General features: G+C 46.9%; 1 protein-coding gene across 13 annotated transcripts in view; it reads left to right on the top strand.

The window, feature by feature from the left end:
* LOC119954916 (tubby-related protein 3-like) overlaps positions 1-21,297 on the top strand; it is a 128,876-nt gene that overhangs the window by 37,887 nt on the left and 69,692 nt on the right. For 3 of the 13 annotated variants that reach the window (XM_038780604.1, XM_038780616.1, XM_038780612.1), the window contains exon 3: positions 19,590-19,676. The exons of 9 other annotated variants lie outside the window; for them this stretch is intronic. In XM_038780604.1, the coding sequence (XP_038636532.1) occupies positions 19,590-19,676 (87 nt within the window). Of the gene's footprint in view, positions 1-3,248; positions 3,527-19,589; positions 19,677-21,297 lie in introns of those variants that run through there. One more of the 13 variants, XM_038780613.1, reaches the window with a different exon arrangement.

Here is a 21,297-nt window from a genome sequence, read left to right as displayed (position 1 = left end):
ACCTGCCCGCATCTATCCTATCTATTCCCTTCATAATTTTATATGTTTCTATAAGATCCCCCCTCGTCCTTCTAAATTCCAACGAATACAGTCCCAGTCTACTCAACCTCTCCTCGTAATCCAACCCCTTCAGCTCTGGGATTAACCTAGTGAATCTCCTCTGCACACCCTCCAGTGCCAGTACGTCCTTTCTCAAGTAAGGAGACCAAAACTGAACACAATACCTAGTGGCCTCACTATCACCTTATACAATTTCAGCATAACCTCCCTAGTCTTAGACTCCATCCCTTTAGCAATGAAGGACAAAATTCCATTTGCCTTCTTAATCACCTGTTGCACCTGTAAACCAACCTGTAACCTGGTGCTGTAAGACTTCTTACTGTGCCCACCCCAGTCCAACTCCGGCATCTCCACACCATTGATGTGAGGAAGTGTCATGCTCAATATTTTCTATATTGCAAATATTAGTCATTCCTGTATTCAAAATAAATTGCTAAATAAATTGCAATGCTAGAAAGAAAATTTGGCACACGGGACTTCAGAACAGCAATGGGATGATTTGTAGAAAGATTGTGAAGTTGGCAAATAAATATATTCCATTCAGAAGAAAGCAACTGGTTTCAGAATGTAATGTATAAATAAAGGTTATAAACCAACAAAAATGGAAGAGTATTTATAAGGACTTAAGAATAATTCTAAAAAATTGAATGGCAGTACAATAAATAGGGGCAGGAAAGGCAAAGTTGAGAATGAATGATGGACTTTTTAAAGTAATAAAGTATTTTACAACTACTGTAGTAAAAGGGAACTGTTGAAAATTAGGTGGGACCATAGAAATAATTCTCTTTTGTAGGTGATCTAAAATGGCAGCAATATTTAAATGCTTTGCATTTACCTTTGCTGAAGGGAAGAATATTAGTGAGCTGGGGAATTTTGAAGTGGTTGAAAGCAGAATGAGGACATTTTGATTAACAAAAGTGACTTTTCTACTTTGAGCACTGACAGTCTTTTAGTAGCTCCTCTTTATTTTTGACACATCCAATTTCTCTACTACCTCTTCCTTTGCCGTGACATTCATAGCATCCTGTTTGGATGCCCTTCATTTCTCCCTCATGGGAATGTGCCTACTCTGTATCTGAACCGGTGAAGTGGGCAGACATGCGACAGATGAAATTTAATGCAAAGAGGTATGATGTGACACATTTTGATAGGAAGAATGAGAGACAATATAAACTAAGTGGTACTGATTTAAAGGCAGTGCAGAAGCAGAGACCAAGGTGGAAGGTGAGGGGAATGAGTTGGAAATGAATGTACAGAATTCTTTGAAGATGGTGAGATACGTTGAAAAAACTTTTTTAAAGACAAGTATATTATGAGATCCTTTGCATTCTAAATTGAGGCACAGAATGCAAAGCAAGTAAGTTATAGAACATTGATTAGGCCTTATTTGGAATATTGTGTTCAATTCTTGGCACCGCTGTAGGAAGGATGTCAAGGCCTTGTGGTGCAGAAAAGGTCTATTGGCATTGTACAACGTTATCTGGAGAGACTGGGTTATTCTTGTTCAGCACAATTTGCGACTACTGAAGCAGTCCATATGCAGCAAACCGTGACAATATCCAGACTTGGGCTGATGTGGCAAGTAATGTTTGTGCCACACAAGTGCCAGGCAATGGCCATGTCCAACAAGATTCTAACCATTTCCCTTGACATTCAATGGCATCGCCATCACTGAATCCCGGACTATCAATATCCTAGGTGTTACCATTGACCAGAAACTGAACTGGACTAGCCATGTAAATACTACAAAAGCAGGTCAGAGGCTGGGAATTGTTATTATCCGCCCCTTGCCTACCACCACGCACTCCACGGACCACCCATCATATGGAAAATAATTCCTCAGTCAATTCAGTGCAATACTGCCTAACACAGGCCGTCTTCCTCCATATCCAGCCACATCAGCTACTGAGTAAGAAAGGGCGAGTAGGAATTTTCGTATTTATGGAGAGCTGACTCCTCAAAGCCTTCCACCAGATGCAAGGCTCAAGTCAGGAATGTGATGGAATATTCTTCACTTGCCTGGATGAATGCAATTGCAACACAAGAAGCTCATGCGGATATTGCAGATCTGGTTACATGTTGATGTATGTTTCTAACATAATGAAAATCTGTTGCTTTTAGAATAACGTAACATTGTCTTGCTTAATGAAATGTTTCTTTGCTCGAGTGAGAATTCCTGAAAATTAAAATGTAGCTGTATATGTTATCAGCTTGAGCCTGGCTCCCTGTCTGGAAAGGCATGGCTTTCAAGGCCTCTTGTCTGTCTCTCTGTGTTTTGAAAATAACGTGTATTTCTCACAGAAGGCTCTTAGTTGTATTTTGAGTTAAATTTTTAACCCTTTCATAAACTTAACCTTATGTACACTTCCTTAAAAATGCAAAAGTTTCAGTTTAAAAAAAGACATTTTGATCTTATATTCCATAAATATAAATACATTTCTCGTTTGCATTTGCTGAGTAAATCACTCTAATTTTTCTTTTGTTGGCTAGAAAGTTTTTAATTTCTCTAAATTCACTATAGTAATAGATTTGTTTGTAAATCCTACAACGTGGCTCAATTTTGAGAACTGTATTGTTTAATCATTTGATGGACCAGGGCCGAACAAGACTGCTGACAGTATAGCATTTAAGAAAGAAATTGGGTGTCTTTCACAATTCAGAAATAATACTTTATTTTGCTTATATAAATGGGCAGCACGGTGGTGCAGTGATTAGCACTGCTGCGTCACGGCGCCGAGGACCCTGGTTCGATCCCGGCCCCGGGTCACTCTCTGTGTGGAGTTTGCACATTCTCCCCATGTCTGCGTAGGTCTCACCCCCAGGGTGGGTGAATTGGCCACGCTCAATTGCTCCTTAATTGGAAAAAAATGAATTGGGTAGTCTAAATTTATATTAAAAATATATTTTGCTTATATATTGTATAACAATTGCTCATACCAGGAAGGAAAATTGCATAAGAGCTGTTGCCTTCTAAAGAATTTCAATCTCAGCCCAGCTTTTAAATTGTGTAAATAAGGAAATCTTCATATTTGAAGAAAAGATATGCTTTGATTTAATTTTCCATCTTTCGGAAGATAGAAACATAAAGCTGTATTCAAGGGAATGGAACAGGTTATGTGTTTAAAACTACCCCTTCTGATTTCAAATGGAATGTTCCAGCTCTCGCCCTTTCTTACTCAGTAGCTGATGTGGCTGGATATGGAGGAAGACGGCCTGTGTTAGGCAGTATTGCACTGAATTGACGGAGGAATTATTTTCCATATGATGGGTGGTCCGTGGAGTGCGTGGTGGTAGGCAAGGGGCAGATAATAACGATGCTCTGTCCGCCAATGTGATACTAAATGTGTAGAAACAACTATTCCTACAGTAGAAATTTAAATGAATTTATTAATCTTGCTGCACAGTGGCGGTGTTTAGCTTGTTTGTCACAACTGTATTGTTCTGACGAAGGATGTCGCTTGAAAAGGTAAGCGATTCTATTTAAAACATTTTCGTATTTATGTGGAGCATTAACTCTTTCACCAGCACACTGAGAACATGGAGGCTTCCATAAAGCATTTGGTTCAGATTAATAAATTTGTTTTGTTAGCTTCAGATTAAACTTTGAAAATTGTTTATTTGGTTCAGTTAAAGTAACTGGCATGCTTGGTCATGATCATACAGAAATCATGTTTTACCAATTAAATGAAAACAAAAAGAAACTTAGCAAAACAATCCCAAATGCAGTGAAAGTGTTCAAAAAATGTCATTGGTATAAACTGACTGGCTATTTTCATATTCACCTAATGATGAAGCAGTCAGTGTTTGAAGGATACCTTTATTTTAAAAAAAAGAAACAGTACTGTGACAGTCAGGATTTTGAAATATCGACTTCTTCCGGTTGCGGCTATGCGGAGCTAAGCCGCACGTTCGGCAGCTCCCGCTACTTAAGGACTTTTGGGCCGATTTGAGGGCCTCAAACAGTGCTGTCTCGACGAATCCCGGTGGGGGAAGGTGTCTAGAGGAGCATTCCCCATAATTTATGGTGCTCACCCGGAGTGGGGCAAAGGAAAAAGCTGCAGCAGCTCCCCAAGAAAAGTGGGGGGAGAAGGACAAAATGGCGGCCGGCGGAACACCCGAGGACTGGTGGAAGTGGGCGCAGGAGTAGCAAGCCTCTCTTCTGCGCTGCTTTGCGGAGCTGAAGGCTGAGTTGCTGGACTCCCTGAATGCGACTGCCAACAAGCTGCTTGGGACCCAGGCGGCCCAGGAGGTGTCCATTTGGGAGTTGCAGCAGCAGGCCGCTGAGCGGGAGGAGGAGGCCGTGGTCCTCGTGGGGAAAGTGGAGTTGCACGAGGCACTTCACAAAAAGTGGCAAGACCGCTTGGAGGAGCTGGACGTTCGCACGAGGCGAAAGAATTTGAGGATCCTGGGCCTGGCGGAGGGACTGGAGGGGTCGGATCTCCCATCGTACGTGACCACGATGTTGAGCTCGTTGATGGGAGCGGGGTCCTTCCATTTGCCCCTGGAGCTTGAGGGAGCTCACAGAGTGCTTGCCAGGAGGCCTAAGGCAAATAAACCCCCGCGGGCGGTGCTGGTGCGGTTCCATCGATTCAGCGACCGGGAGTGTGTGCTGCGCTGGGCCAAGAAAGAGAGGAGCAGCAAGTGGGAGAATTCGGTAGTGCGAATCTACCAGGACTGGAGTGCGGAGGTGGCAAAGCGGCGGGCCGGGTTCAACCGGACGAAGGCGGTGCTGCATGCCAAGCAGGTCAGATTTGGAATGCTGCAGCCTGCGTGTCTGTGGGTGACATATAAGGACCGGCACCACTACTTCGAGTCCCCGGAGGAGGCGTGGGCCTTTGTACAAGCGGAGAAGCTGGACTCGAACTAGGGTCTGGGGACACACTATGGCCGTTGCTGTTTTCGCTGTTGCTGTTCTTCAATTTTGACACGGTTTTTTATGCTGGTTTTCTTTTTGCTCTGTTTCCGGGTGGGTCTGTCTGTTGGGTATGGGTGTGGGGTATGTGGGGAACGTTGGGGGTTTGTGTTTTATATGCGCTCTTCTGTACGGGGCTGGGGGTTGGGGTGAAACTGGATTTTGGGGAGCTACGTCAGAAGGGTGGGGTGTCGCAGTGTGAAAGCGCGGGCTTTCCTCTGGTTTCCCACACTGCGAGGCGGGGGGGGGGGGGGCGGACGGAGCTGGAGGTGAGGGCGTGGCCTCTACTGGTTTTCTTTCCCGCGCTGAAGCGGTGCCAAGGAGGTGTGGCAAGAGGGGGATGCCCCCATGCCGGGAGGGGATGGGTTTTGGCGGGAGCTGCCAGGGTCAGCGGAAGTCAGATGACTCACGGAAGTACCATGGAGGGTGTGTCGCGGCTAGGTGGGGTCCTAGCCTGGAGGGGTGGGGGGGGATACCGGGTTGCTGCTGGAATGGCCAGGAAGGAGCTGGTGTGGGCCGGGGGGGTAGAGGAAAGGCGTTATCGCCATGGGGAACGGGTCAGGCGGGGCGAGCTGGCCTGGGGCGAGCAGTCGATAAGCTATGGCTAGCCGGCGGGTGAGAGGAGCGGGTTGCCCTCTGATCCGGCTGATTACCTGCAACGTGAGGGGGCTGAATGGGCCGGTTAAGAGAACTAGGGTATTTTCTCATCTGAAGGGGCTGAAGGCGGACGTGGCTATGCTCCAGGAGACCCACTTGAAGGTGGCGGACCAGGTTCGTCTGAGGAAGGGGTGGGTGGGGCAGGTTTTTCACTCAGGATTGGACGCGAAGAACCGGGGGGTGGCGATTCTGGTGGGGAAGAGGGTGGCGTTCGAGGCGGCTGAGGTGGTGTCTGACAAGGAGGGCAGATATATTATGGTGAAGGGTAGGCTGCAGGGAGAGAAGGTGGTGCTGGTTAATGTATATGCCCCGAATTGGGATGATGCTGGCTTCATGAGGCGCTTGTTGGGCCGCATTCCGGACCTGGAGGCAGGGGGCCTGATCATGGGGGGAGACTTTAACACAGTGCTGGATCCCCCACTGGACCGGTCCAGTTCAAGGACGGGTAGGAGACCGGCGGCGGCCAAAGTGCTGAGGGGGTTTATGGACCAGATGGGAAGGGTGGATCCCTGGAGGTTTGGGAGGCCGAGAGCGCGGGAGTATTCCTTTTTCTCCCATGTCCATAGGGTCTATTCCCGAATAGATTTTTTCGTCCTGAGCAGGCGATTGATCCCGAAGGTGCAGGATGCCGAGTATTCGGCCATAGCGATTTCAGACCATGCTCCGCACTGGGTTGATCTGGAGATGGGGGAGGCGCGGGACCAGTGCCCGCTCTGGCGCCTGGATGTGGGGATGCTGGCTGATGAGGAGGCGTGTAGGAGGGTCCGGGCAGTATTGAGGGGTATCTGGATACCAACGACACGGGGGAGGTCCGGGTAGGGATGGTCTGGGAGGCTCTGAAAGCAGTGATTCGGGGGAGCTGATCTCCATCCGGGCCCATAGGGAAAGGAGGGAGAGGAAGGAGAGGGAGAGACTGGTGGGGGAGCTCCTGGATGTGGACAGGAGATACGCGGAGGCACCGGAGGAGGGGTTGCTGGGGGAACGGCGTAGTTTGCAGGCCAAATTTGACTTGTTGACCACCAGAAAGGCGGAGACACAGTGGAGGAGGGCGCAGGGCACGGTATACGAATATGGGGAGAAGGCGAGCAGGATGTTGGCGCATCAGCTCCGTAGGCGAGATGCGGCTTGGGAAATTGGTGGAGTGACGGATAGGGGTGGGAATGTAGTGCAGAAGGGGACAGAAGTAAATGGGGTCTTTAGGGACTTCTACAAGGAACTGTACCGGTCGGAACCTCCGATGGGGAGAGGGGGGATGGAGAGCTTCATGAACAGGCTATGTTTCCCAAGGGTTCAAGAGGAGCTGGTAGAGGGGCTGGGGGCGCCGATAGAGTTGGAGGAGCTAGTCAGGGGGATTGGACAAATGCAGTCAGGTAAGGCGCCGGGGCCGGACGGGTTCCCGGTGGAATTTTATAAAAAGTATGCGGATCTGGTGGGCCCCCTGTTGGTGCGGGCCTTCAATGAGGCATGGGAGGGGGGGGCTTTGCCCCCGACGATGTCGCGGGCACTGATCTCTCTGATCCTGAAGCGGGATAAGGACCCCTTGCAGTGTGGTTCATACAGGCCTATCTCGCTCCTCAATGTTTTTTTTTTAAATTTAGATTAGCCAATTATTTTTTCCAATTAAGGGGCAATTTAGTGTGGCCAATCCACTTACTCTGCACATTTTTGGGTTGTGGGGGCGAAACCCACGCAGACACGGGGAGAATGTGCAAACTCCACACAGACAGTGACCCAGAGCCGGGATCGAACCTGGGACCTCAGCGCCGTGAGGCGGTTGTGCTAACCACTAGGCCACCGTGCTGCCCTCGCTCCTCAATGTTGATGCTAAGTTGCTGGCGAAGATCCTGGCCACCAGGATAGAGGACTGTGTGCCAGGGGTGATACATGAGGATCAGACAGGATTTGTCAAGGGACGGCAGCTCAACACGAATGTGCGGAGACTGCTAAATGTTATTATGATGCTGGCAGTGGAGTAGGAGGAGGAGATAGTGGTGGCGCTGGATGCGGAGAAAGCGTTTGATAGAGTTGAGTGGGGGTACCTGTGGGAGGTGCTGGAGCGGTTCGGATTCGGGGAGGGATTCATCAAATGGGTGAGGCTGCTCTACGCGGCTCCGATGGCAAGTGTAGTTACCAATGGAAGGAGATCGGAGTACTTTAGGCTCTACCGTGGGACCAGGCAGGGGTTCCCCCTGTCCCCCTTGCTCTTTGCACTGGCGATTGAACCTTTGGCTGTGGCGTTGAGGGAGTCAGGGAGATGGAGGGGTCTGGTGCGGGGTGGGGAGGAACATCGGGTATCGCTGTATGCGGACGACCTGCTGTTGTATGTGGCGGACCCAGAAGGGGGAATGCCGGGGGTGATGGAGCTGTTAGTGGAGTTTGGGGGCTTCTTGGGCTATAAGTTAAATTTAGGCACGAGTGAGGTATTTGTAGTACACCCGGGTGATCAGGAGGAGGGAATTGGGAGGCTCCTGTTTAAGAGGGCAGTGAAGAGTTTCAGATACCTGGGGGTGCAGGTGGCCAGAAGTTGGGGGACTCTCCATAAGCTTAATTTTACCAGGCTGGTGGAGCAGATGGAGGAGGAATTTAAAAGGTGGGACATGGTGCTGCTATCGTTGGCGGGTAGAGTGCAGTCCGTCAAAATGACGGTTCTCCCGAGGTTCTTGTTCCTCTTTCAGTGTTTGCCCATCTTTATCCCTAGGGCCTTTTTTAGAAGGGTGACTAGCAGCATCATGAGCTTTGTTTGGGCGCATGGGACCCCGAGGGTGAAGAGGGTCTTCTTGGAGCGGGGTAGAGATGGGGGGGCTGGCGTTACCCAATCTCTCGGGGTATTATTGGGCGGCCAATGTGTCGATGGTGCGCAAGTGGGTGATGGAGGGGAAGGGGGCAGCATGGAAACGGATGGAGAGGGCGTCCTGTGGAGATACAAGCCTGGGGGCCCTGGTAACGGCGCCGTGGCCGCTCCCTCCTACGAGGTATACCACGAGTCCGGTGGTGGTGGCTACCCTCAAGATTTGGGGGCAGTGGAGGCGACATAGGGGAGAAGTGGGGGGCTCGATGGAGGCTCCGTTAAGGGGGAACCATAGGTTCGTCCCGGGGAACATCGATGGGGGATTTCAGGGTTGGCACAGAGAGGTCATCAGACAGCTGAGGGACCTGTTTATTGAACATAGAACATAGAACAGTACAGCACAGAACAGGCCCTTCAGCCCTCAATGTTGTGCCGAGCCATGATCACCCTACTCATACTCACGTATCCACCCTATACCCGTAACCCAACAACCCCCCCCCCCCTCCCCCCCCCCCCCCCCCAGGGGGAACTGGGGGAACAGATCGAAGACGGGACATGTGCTGATGCCCTGGAGAGGGTTAATTCTTCCTCCTCGTGTGCGCGGCTTAGCCTCATCCAATTCAAGGTGCTGCACCGGGCCCACATGACTGGGACGAGGATGAGTAGGTCCTTTGGGGGTGAAGACAGGTGTGTCAGGTGCTCGGGGAGTCCAGCGAACCATGCCCATATGTTCTGGGCGTGCCCGGCACTGGAGGAGTTCTGGAAGGGGGTGGCGAGGACGGTGTCGAGGGTGGTGGGATCCAGGGTCAAGACAGGATGGGGACTCGTGATTTTTGGAGCCGGGAGTGCAGGAGGCGAAAGAGGCCGGTGTGCTGGCCTTTGCGTCGCTAGTAGCCCGGCGAAGGATCTTGCTACAATGGAAGGATGCGAGGCCCCCTAGCGTGGAGACCTGGATCAATGACATGGCAGGTTTCATTAAGCTAGAGAAGGTCAAATTCGCCCTGAGAGGATCGGTACAAGGGTTCTTTAGGCGGTGGCAACCTTTCCTCGACTTTCTGGCTCAACGATAGGGTACGGGGACAGTAGCAGCAGCAACCCGGGGTGGTGTGGGGGGGGGGGGGGGGGGGGTGTGGGGGGGGGGGGGTGGAAGAGACGATGACTATGTTTGTTTATTTAATTTTAAGTTATTTTTAAGTTCTCTTGTTGTTCATTGGGGTTGGGTGGGTGGGTGGGGGGGGGGGGGGGGGGGGGGGGAGATGTGATACATGCGTTGATACGGTCTGAGGGGTGTTACAGTTATTATGGGTTATTTTGTTGTATTTCATTGTTTGTCGTTATATTTTATATTTTCTGTAAAAAATTCCAATAAAAATTATTTTTTTTTAAAAAAAGGATTTTGAAATATCCACCACATATGCAAAGTGATACTGGGTGGGCCTATATGATTTTTTAAGGATGAAACTTGACTTACAATCAAAGTAGACAGAGTAATGATGTTTGATTGGTGATTGCTGATGACATTACCGAGGGAATTGGCTTGGAGGAGTTCATGTGATTGACATATGAGAGTGGAGATAGTCAATACCGATGGAGTAATTAACCCATAAGGAGCTAACCTATCATTAGCAGATAATATAGTATCCATTGTGTATCAATGTCACAATTCGATCTGTCAATTGTTTCGTTCCTTAACACTTTCTAACAAAGTGACCAGTCATAGCGATGATCTCATCAGCACTTGTTATTTAAACAGCACTTTTAAAACTAGATAGGAAAATATAACATAATGTTGATGTAAAAAGCTGTTAACTTACTGATTTTAGGAGGGAAGCAATTGCCAAAATAATCTAATGTCAATTATTTCGGCAAACCTGCATCAAGAGACTCTGGCTTGAACAAATTATGTGCACTTAGTTCCAAAACTAGTCATAATTACAGATTGGTTTCATTGGATAGCTCTACTCTGTCACAATGGCACACCATGGACAATCACTGTAAAACTATAGAGGCACCTGAGAAACACCAGCAGCACTAATGTTGGCAACTCTAATTCTGCCAACTCAACTTCTTTTTTTAACATTCACAGTCCAACGTGTGTGTGTGTGTGCGCGCAAACCAAAGGGTGTTTCTGAAAGGGTGCTTGCCTAGCACAATGCACCATGTCAGAGTCAGCAAGCGAGTCTGTGGATATCTGAGGACTGAAACATTTGAAACTAATATCAAGAGCACTACCACGATAATTGTACATGGTCAGTGTGAGCATCTGGTATTGCATGTGATGAGGGAGGGGCACCTACACCCAGCAATGTGAATATTCCTGCTCTTGTATTAATACAGAATCCACAGCCTGTGGCCCATTCTCTGCTAGATGGACTGACTTCAGTAGCTTTCAAAACTTTCTCCCAAGCAGTTGGTTACGGAATTGGTAATCTACAGTATTAACCTTTTCTCGTTAGATCGTCAGAATCTGCTTTGGTGTCAGTACCCCGAAGTCCAGCATTAGACATTTTTTTTTTGTTATGACACATAAACATTACATCATTGGTAGGAAGGTATAAATTGTTTTAGATTAATCTGAAGATACTATATGAGCACTTAACGTTCTATAATAATAATAATCGCTTATTGTCACAAGTAGGCTTCAATGAAGTTACTGTGAAAAGTCCCTAGTCGCCTGTTCCGGCGCCTGTTAGGGGAGGCTGGTGCGGGAATTGAACCTGCGCTGCTGCCATGTTCTGCATTACAAGCCAGCTGTTAAGCCCACTGTGCTAAACCAGCCCCGAGAAGGTGGTTTGGAATTGGAATGGGATCACTCAACACTCCACATCAAGAACATAACTTTAAATTTTAAAAAATAGATCTTGAGACTACAAATAAAATAGAGACAGTCATCTTCCCCCTTTGATGACATGATGGGAAAGTAGATCCATTGCCTGCACTTTGAGAGAGATGTTCACTGATTCTTCTCAAGTATCCATGGGAACTTGCAGTTCGACAACTGCATGACTAAATACCATGAATGAGATGCCCTGTTGTCAAGGAAACCCTACTGCTTGCACGTGCGTAGGTGACTAGTTTTATATTTTAATTTTAATTGAAAATGGTAAACCGTTGAAAAAATTATTAAAGCCCAACTAATGGGTTTTCAAACTCAATTAGTACAGTTAGTTGAGCTGTACATTTTATGATTGTTGTGTCAAAAATATACAAAAGCTAACCAACATTTGGAGACGGAGACAAAGGACTTACAAGTAATTGTTTCTATGTGTCATCATTTGTTAAATCTCACTTCAAAAAAATTCTCCATGCTCTATGTTTTAAAAATTAAGCAAACTGGAGTAGAATTTCTACTTTACATGCAATTTGGCAAAATGGGATTGTGCACATGATGAAGTGATTTTTCTTTATTTTTCCACTTGAATTCATTTACATATTGCTGAATCTAATATCTGCTATGAACCAATGCAGTTGGGCAATGTTTTTTTTTTAAATTAAAATTTGCTTTTAAAAATATTCCTTTTTTTTAAAGAGTGACACCTGGTTGCAGCGTGATTAATACAGTTGAAACTGGGCTTAACACAAAAATGAGAATTTTTAACTCGTATCAGTCCATCACCAATGAGTAGTTTGATGTTGAAGGGCTGAAAATTACTTTTTAAAAAATCTTTGTTAAAATGGGTACAATGTCAGATTCCTTTTTTAATTACATTCCAAAGTTTTCAAAATAATTTTATTAATGAAGTAGCTTAATTTTTTTAGACACTCCTCAAAGGCCTGCAAGCAAGCAAGCAACTCCCCACATTGATGGAGATGTGACCAGTTTTGGGAAGCGGTCTGATTCGAGTTTTTAAAACTAGTGTAAAAAGAACAGAAATTAGAGTTGTGCTCAATGCAATTCATGCTTGAAATTCCACAATCTTTAGTGCCATTTATGTCGATTTCAGGCGCCATTGGACCGGAAAAACCATGCAAACAAGCAGAAACTCCAGGCCACTATATTTAACACAATTTCAAGCCACCAGACATTTGCCCTTGACTTTTGCTGTTAAATTGACTTTGTAAGGTATCCAATATTACTGCCATTAGCTCTGCTTTCTCACCAAAATTGCTACTACATAAGAAGTGAAGAACGAGTGGAGAAGATCAAAAAACTATTGCCAGGTCTTTGGAAAGTACGAAGTTTAAGTGCTTAACTAGAGATATAATTCCCCAAATTCCTCCACTTCTGCTCAGGGTCTGGAAAGATGCAGTGGACTGGAAGCCCGGCCTGTCCACGCTTTGGTGGACCAAACTATCCACATGATCTAGCAGGGCCTTGAACCAGAAATCCAGGGTAGAAGCAGGACTGCAGTTGCAAATCTGGCTGCTGGGTTTTGGGTCATCTGGCTGCGATGCTCCCAGCAACAGCCAGAAGATTTCTGGACCAAATGTAATGAAAAATGAAAATGTAAATCGCTTATTGTCACAAGTAGGATTCAAATGAAGTTACTGTGAAAAGCCCCTCGTCGCCACATTCCGGTTCATGTTCGGGGAGGCTGTTGGGGAATAATCCAATTTGACCTGCAATAGGGTCACTTATTCACCCCATTGTACGTGCAGACCCTGCTGTAACTCTTGATGAAAGCCCTGGAAATTTGGGGCAATTAAATGGATAGAATCTAAGAAATGTTCCCCAGACAAGAGGAATAATATTGGAACCTTTGTGTAAGCGAGTACGGTTCCAATTTCTAGAGCATTAATGCTAGTTCTAGAACAGTGAACTGTACTATGAGATGACCCACTCCTGAAAGGAATTGGGGCCAACTTTCGGATGGGGGAGGTTACCTATTGCTAAATGGGAGCATCTAAAATCATGTGTTGCAGGAAGCCAGAGAATGAGAGTACAAGAAGCAGCATGGAATAATGAAGAAGCTTTAGATGGGTTATTCTCCCCATGTCTGCGTGGGAGTCACCCCACAACACAAATATGTGCAGGGTAGGTGGATTGGCCACGCTAAATTGCCCCTTAATTGGAAAAAAAAATTGGGTACTCTAAATTTAAAAATAAAGTGGGTTAGGAATAAGATTATAGAACAGTTGAAAGATGTTAAGACAGGTTAGGTTAAAAATAATAAAATGGGTGAGGGGGGAAGCAGAGTGGCACAGTGGTTAGCACCACTGCCTCAACTTCGCCGAGGACCCAATTTGATCCTAGCCCGGGGCCACAGTCTGTGTGGATTTTGCACATTCTCCCCATGACTGCGTGAGTTTCACCCCCACAACCCAAAAAGATGTGCAGGGTAGGTGAATTGGCCAGGCTAAGTTGCCCCTTAATTAGAAAAAAAAGAATTGAGTACTCCAACTGGGCCAGTTTAAAGTAGAAAATCATGACTATACAGTAATTAAAGTGTAGCCGCAATGGAGTCCAATTAAATGTCCCTGTGAAAACTTTCAGCAGTAATAGAGATATTAATTAGAGACAGCGTGGCCAATCTTCTTTCCCTGCTATTATCTGGAAGTAATTAGTGCTGAGTACTAATGTATTACATCAACCTTTGGAACACTCAGCAACTGTAATAATACAAGCACTTTTAGGCACACCAAAGCAATCCAGAGGAGGTTTGGCTGCTGTTACCATAATGGGGCAAGAACAATGGAAGCTTCCAAAAAAAAAATTCAAAATAATTGAGGGCATGATTTTATTGTCTCCAATGCAAATTTATCCTTCCTCAAATATGGAAACCAAAACTGCGCTACAAGACTCGAGCAAATAAATTCTGCTTTTGTATTCTTACTGACCCAAGTGAATGACTTCAGATTTCACTATACTATCCTGCATTCACTGTCTTATTGCCCACTTAGATAACCTGTCTATATCTCTTGTGTCCTCCTCAACAGCTTATATTTCCACCTAGCTTTGTTTTCATCAGCAAACTTTAATTTCTGTCGTGTGTGTGTGTGTGTGGGGTTGGGGGAGGGTGCGGGGGAAAGACTTTTCCATTGTCGAGCACGCTTTGGGTCAAAGTGGCAGCAAGGAGCAGCAAAAAGATGTTCGAACTGAGGTACTCCTCAGCTGTTAGGAGATTTCCCAGAGATATTGCAGCAGCCTCTTGTGCAGAGGGAAGCCATATTTTGCTGGAAGACAGCCCAATGTTGTTTCTTTAAATGATGTATGAACATGATGAAAGTATTAAAACTGCTTCCTTGATAATTGTCACTGCTGATTAACATTAAATCAAAATTGTCCTTTTCCTTCTATACACAAAATAGACTACTTCTGTTACTCCTAGTTCCTTAAACAATCCCTCTCACTAATCTGAGGCCCAAAGATTCCCTAATGTTCCCAGATCCCACATCACCCTACTCCAATCGGGTCCATCACTACACTAATACCAGACCACTTGCACTTCAATGTGATCTGAAGCATCTTTCTTAGGGGACCAGTGCAAGCCGGTGGGGAACAAAAAACTGAATGAACTATTCATAAAACTTAGGGATGAGAAATTTCCACCAAATGGTGGATTTCCTACATCAGGGTTTTAGAAATCTGCCATTGGCATCTTCCTTTCCAACCTTCAGACCAGAACCACCTTTGAAAGAAAAATTTGGAAATGTTAGTCACTAACAGTTGCAGTGAGTAGGAACTACTTTGTGGTTTTTGGTGGACTTTTAAAAAAAAAAAAAAGTTGGGTCTGTCAGGTCTTCATCACCCTCAGCAGCTGTCGGTTTTTAAAAAAAGACAGTTTTTTAAACAGACGGTTGCTGAGAGTCAAAATTGTTTGCAGCACAGCGAGTTTGGAGGAACAGTGAATGCAGGAATCACAGTTTTGCTCCTCCATTCATAGATTATGGATGGGCTTCTCCGTTCAGTGACGGCGGAATCATGATCAGATAGAAAATTGCGTGTTACTGGAAATCGAGGTTGCTGCCAGGCGCCCAATGGAACTACATGGTCCAGTGCCTTAATAGCAGCTTGACTATGTTCCATGCCATGCGTTTGCGTGGGTATACAAATTGCACAGTAAGACTGTTAGCATATCATTAATGGGTCCAACCCGGTATTCTCTGGCCTCCCATAATGCTCCGCCTCCGCTAGGCAGAAATGATGATGTTGTGGTTCATTCAAAATCGGGAAACAGGTGCTGTAGTCAATGAGGGAGAGAGAGAGCGGACTTAAGTTACCAAAGGCTCATTGGTGGGCTGCCAGTTGTGACTGCTGGCTGATGGTGTCAGCCATGAGGGAGTGAGTGGTGGGGGTCGCGACCAGGAGATGCGCTGTGGGTATGGGGTGTTCGAGCATGGACCGCCATTGCTGTGGCCTGCAAGGCAGCCACCTGGCTGCACACCCCTCTGACTGCCATGTGTCCTGTAAATGCACAGAGAGCCACCAACCGTACTGGTGCCACCCATCTAGGAGCCCACAGACCCCAGCCGACCGATCAATGGGATGGGTCCTGCATTTGTTCTGGCCATTCCATCTCATGGTGCATCAAACCCTTAGGGGTGATGGGAATGGGGTCGGGGGGGGGGGGGAGTGAGAAACAGGGCTTTGGTACCTCCGTGGACAACCTTGGGGGTAGCTTCCAATTGTCCAGGGGCCCCAGGCCCTTGTACACCTCCAACACCCGCTCCCCACACCACACATGTACTCTGCGGTGTCACAAGGTTGCAGCAGGGGGGTGCGAGTCACCAGGTCCCTCCTCATCATCAGGTGAGTCTCCGAGATGCAGCGGCGGGGTGAGGCACCCCAGATAGACCCACCTCATCACCAGGTGAAAGAACAAGTCAAGATGCATGGTTAGATCGCAGGTGGGCAGGTGTCAGGGGAGGGGTGGCACATGTCATACGGATATCGCAATTTATTAGCGGTTAGTTGCGTCTGAGATGCCAACCTCCGCCTCGCTGGCTGCCCTCTCTCCAAGCCTGCTGACCAGGCCAACACCACCTGCTCTGCAATGGTGAGGGGTCGGCCCTCTCCCGTCTTCTCTCTCTCTCCCTGTGATTATGGGCCGCCTTCTGGGTGGACAGAAAATGCACAGTGTGAGACACTCCGACATGGGCAGCGCAGGGGGTCCTTGAAACAATTTATTTACGGGATACGGGCTTCGCTGGTTGGCCAGCATTTATTGCCCATCCCTAGTTGCCCTTCAGAAGGTGGTGGTGAGTCACCTTCTTGAACCGCTGCAGTCCTTTAGGTGCTATTAGGGAGGGAGTTCCAGGATGTTACCCCAGCGACAGTGAAGGAAAGGCGCTATATTTCCAATGTCTGCGGTCAGTCTGCAGCCAGTGGCCTGTCTGTGCCGGGCACTCGGCCATGGGTGTTGGTCTTGGTCTGTGGTGCAGGGTGAGGTGGGAATGGCCTGCCAGTGGGTGAGGTTCAGTCACCCTCTAGGTGGTGAAAAGCTGAGTGGGGCAGGGGGAAGGGGATTGGTGGGGGGTTCAGTGCGTGGGAGAGGGGTTGGTGTCAGGGGCACGGTGTTGGTAACTCACCCTGCTAGCCTGGGGTGGGGTTGCTCATCCTCACCCAGCGCTGTCTACCAGTCCACCTGTTGAGGCTGTCATGGAGGGTGATGGGTGTGGGGTCAGGTTGGTGTCAGGGGCATGATGGTGGTGGTATTTCCCCTTGGCTGCCCTGGAGGGTGATGGGTGTGGGGTCAGGTTGGTGTCAGGGGCATGGTGGTGGTGGTATTTCCCCTTGGCTGCCCTGAGGAGGTCATGCAGCTTCGTCCTGCACTCCTGACCGGTCCTGGCAGTGAGGCCAACGGTGCTGATGGCCTCTGCCACCTGTGCCCAGGCCCTGATAACATCTGCGGGTGGCCGCTGCCTTCCCACCCCGGGGGGCTGGGTGACCCGTCTCTCCTCCACGGCATCCAGCTCTGACGTTGGCGGATCTAAGGGCCGTTCTCCGTGGAGGCATCCTCTTGGCTGGTATGAGAGTGTGTGGGGAATGGAGTGCTTATATGGGTGGCACGGTAGCACAGTGCGTAGCACTGTTGCTTCATAGCTCCACGATTCCAGGTTCAATTCTCAGCTTGGGTCACTGTCTGTGCAGAGTCTGCACGTTCTCCCCGTGTCTGCTTTCCTCCGGGTGCTCCGGTTTTCTCCCACAAGTCCCGAAGAAGTGCTGTTACGTGATTTGGATATTCTGAATTCTCCCGAACAGGCTCCGGATTGTGGCAACTAGGGGTGTTTCACAGTAACTTCATTGCAGTGTTAATGTAAGCCTACTTATTTAGCACAGTGGGCTAAGACAGCTGGCTTGTAATGCAGAACAAGACCAGCAGCGCGGGTTCAATTCCCGTACCAGCCTCCCCGAACAGGCGGCGGAATGTGGCGACTCGGGGCTTTTCACAGTAACTTCATTGAAGCCTACATGTGACAATAAGCGATTATTATTATTATTATTACTTGTGACAATAAAGATTATTATTACTATTATTATTATTATATGCAGCTCCAGCTTTTCAGGATCTCCAGTGCCGAATCTGACTCCTGGGTCAGTTGGAATTGTGCTTGTTCCACATAGTGCCGGTGCTGGCCCATTAGCATGCCCTGAATTGTTCCGATACCGGGGGCACTATCCGGGCCGACCATAGAATACCCGTGATTCAGCCCCAGCGTCAGCACTTAGTCTCTCAAACTACCCTCTGTCTCTCCCATGCTGACTTTCAGCTCCTCCAGTCATCCTTTGTCTCGATCTTGCTGCTCCTCCATAGACAGAATTTATTGGAGGAACAGCAAGGGTGGGAGGGAAGCGACATGTCAATTTGAGGTTAATGAGCATGAATTCTGGTTGGTCCTCCTGTCGATATCCGGGGGACCTTTGGCAACACTGTTACCCACCACTTTGCTCGACTACCATTCTGACCCGTTCAGCATCCTTCATAATGCTGAAGACAAGAAACTGGTGAGAAAAAAAAAAGAGGAAGCAAGAGGTGGGTCAAAACTTTGGTCACCACACTATCAGAAGGATGTAGATGCTTTGGAGAGGGTACAGAAGCGGTTTACTAGGATGTTGCCTGGTATGGAGAGCATTTGCTATGAGGAGAGGTTAGATAAACTCTGTCTGTTCTCACTGGAACAAGGAGGTTGTGAGGTGACCTGATAGAGGTCTCCAAGACTGAGTACCATGGACAGAGTAAATAGTCAGATGCTCTTTCCTAGGGTAGGAGAGTCAAGTACTAGGGTACATGGGTTAAAGTGCATGGGGAAAAGTTTAGAACAGATGTGCGATGCAAGTTTCTTTACACAGAGGGTGGTAAATATATGGAACGCGCTGCCTGGGGAGGTGGTGGGAGCAGGTACGATGGTTGCATTTAAGGGACATCTAAACAAATATATGAATATGGTGGGAATGGAAGGATACGGACTCCGTAAGTGCAGACAGTTTTAGTTTAGGCAGGTACCATGGTCAGCACAGGTTTGGTGGGCCGAAGAGCCTGTTCCTGTGTTGGGGTGGGAGTCTGCACTGTCGCTCTGGATGCGCCAGGCTGTGTTCCAGAGTGGAAAGCTACTCTGGAATTGTCATGGTGACATCCTGGATCATTCTGTCTGTTTAACAGGATCCCATGCACAGTCTTTGTACACTGTACTGTGATGGGCGTAGTGATATTTAAAATTGTAAATTGGGGATATATATGGTTAGGAAATATGGCTGCCCTCATTCCTGCAATGTTGCAGAAAACTGAAACTTGGATGTATTGATTCTGGGCTGCAGTGTATAATTACAAATGCAGAATGTTTATTCATTCCAATGCACAGTATAAATTTTTCAAAGTTAATTGGGTTTGAGTGAGGGGGATGGGGTGTGCACAGGGCTGAAGGTTTGCCGAAGGAGCATGTATATACCCTTGTCTTTAGGCCTGCTTTCTTCGTGCCATCTTGTGGTTCAGTAAGGCATTCAATTAAGTATCTAACTAAACAAAACAAATGTGTAATCATGTAGGGGCCTGCAATACAAAGGCGATGAAGTTATACTTCAGCTCTACACAACATTCAGCAGATGCTATCTGAAGTTAATGCGTTCACCTCAGTAAGAATAGAATAGGTTGCCTTTGTGGTGAGGCACAGATTTGCCAAAATTTTCATTAAAATGTTAATGGCATTTCTAGCTCAACCATAAAGTATAAAATATAAAAGTCAAGTGATAATTTTCAATCCTTTATTTTGGATTTCTTTTTACTTTTTAAAAAGGACATTTTTTCAGAATGCATTTGGGCATTTTTTGGTTCAAATACAATAAAGCTCTACCCTGTGGCCAGATCATGCAAGTATACCTTGGTAAGTTACTACACTCGCATTACAAAATAATTTAATTTTGTATCAATTTTTTTCCCATTATATAATTCCTGTAAGTCGCACAGATGCGTTGTTTTTAATTAGTTGCACATTTATAATTGTGTTAGCCTTGTCTCAGTAATAACCCATATGCTTCTTGGGTTAGAATTGTGGGTTCGAGCTCCACTTCACAGACTGGAGCACAGAAATAATGCTTCACTGCATGAGGCAATGTATTTTGGAAGAGATGTCTGCTCTCGGGTGCACATAAGAAATCCCATAGCAACAGTCAAAGAAGAGCAGGACATTTTCCATTTGTCTTGGCTAATATTTATCTTTAAATCATCACTAAAACCGTGAAATGGACATTTATCAATTTTGCTGTTTGTGGGACTTTAGTGCAGGTTTGGCGAAGATATTTTCCTCCAATGAATTTCAGAATGACTCATTAGCTTTCATAGAATTTACAGTGCAGAAGGAAGCCATTCAGCCCATCGGGTTTGCACCGGCCCTTGGAAAGAGCACTCTACTTAAACCCTCGCCTCCACCCTATCCCGGTAACCTAGTAACCCCACTAAACTTTTTTTGGAAACAAGGGGCAATTTAGCTTGGCCGATCCACCTAATCTGCACATCTTTGGACCGTGGGAGGAAACCAGAGATCCCAGAGAAAACCCACGCAGACACGGGGAGAACGTGCAGACTCTGCACAGTCACCCGAGGCTGGAATTGAACCCAGGTCCCTGGAGCTCTGAGGCAGCAGTGCTAACCACAATGCCACCGTGCCAACCTTGAAGGTAAAAGGTGGTAAATAAAAGCTAATTATTTTTAATAAACTGAGTAAGTAAATGTTTATAATGGAAATTTAGAATGTAAGCTGTTGTCTGTCATAATGCAGTTGCAGTTGGCCCACCATGTGTTGGGCCTGAATCATGAGTCGCACAGCCCTCCTTTCTCAGTTATTCAACTACAGAGTTGACCCAGGGTTTTTATCTTGAACCCATTCTGTACATCTACATTTTGAGTATGGTTTGCTGAATAGTGAGCAAGGAAGAGAATCTAACGATTTTTACCTTTTCTACATGAAAGCACATGGATCAATATAATTGACTCTGTTGTTATTTTTGTTATTTTGCACAGACAATGAATTGATCTCGACCTGTAAATCTCAGTTCCTTTTTTATTCATTTATGTGATGCAGATGTTGCTGGCAAAGCTATCGTTAGTTGTCCAACCTTAGTTGCTTTTGAGATCTTCTAGAATTATTGCAACCTGTAAGGGAAAATGCTCCCATAGTGCTCTAAGGTTCCAGGAATTTCCCCATTTGTGATGAAGGAAAGGTGGTATACTTCCAAGTCAGGATGGTGTGTGACTTGGAGGGCAACTTGGAGGTGGTGTATTCAGTTGCTGCAGTAGATGGTATATACTTCCGCCATGCTGTACTGGTGATGGAAAGTGCCAATTGCTAGGCAGTTCTGTCCTTTATATTGTTAGGCTTTTTACATGTTATTGTAGATGTATTCATCAAAGCTAGCGGAGGGGATTCTATCCTTGTGTCCTAGAGATGGTAGAAATGCTGGGGGGGGGTGATGATGTCAAGGGAAAAGGGAAAATGAGGGGGGCCA

Source organism: Scyliorhinus canicula, chromosome 20 (genome assembly GCF_902713615.1).
Source record: "Scyliorhinus canicula chromosome 20, sScyCan1.1, whole genome shotgun sequence".
Lineage (NCBI taxonomy): Eukaryota > Metazoa > Chordata > Chondrichthyes > Carcharhiniformes > Scyliorhinidae > Scyliorhinus > Scyliorhinus canicula.
This window is presented reverse-complemented; position numbering and strand designations above follow the sequence as displayed.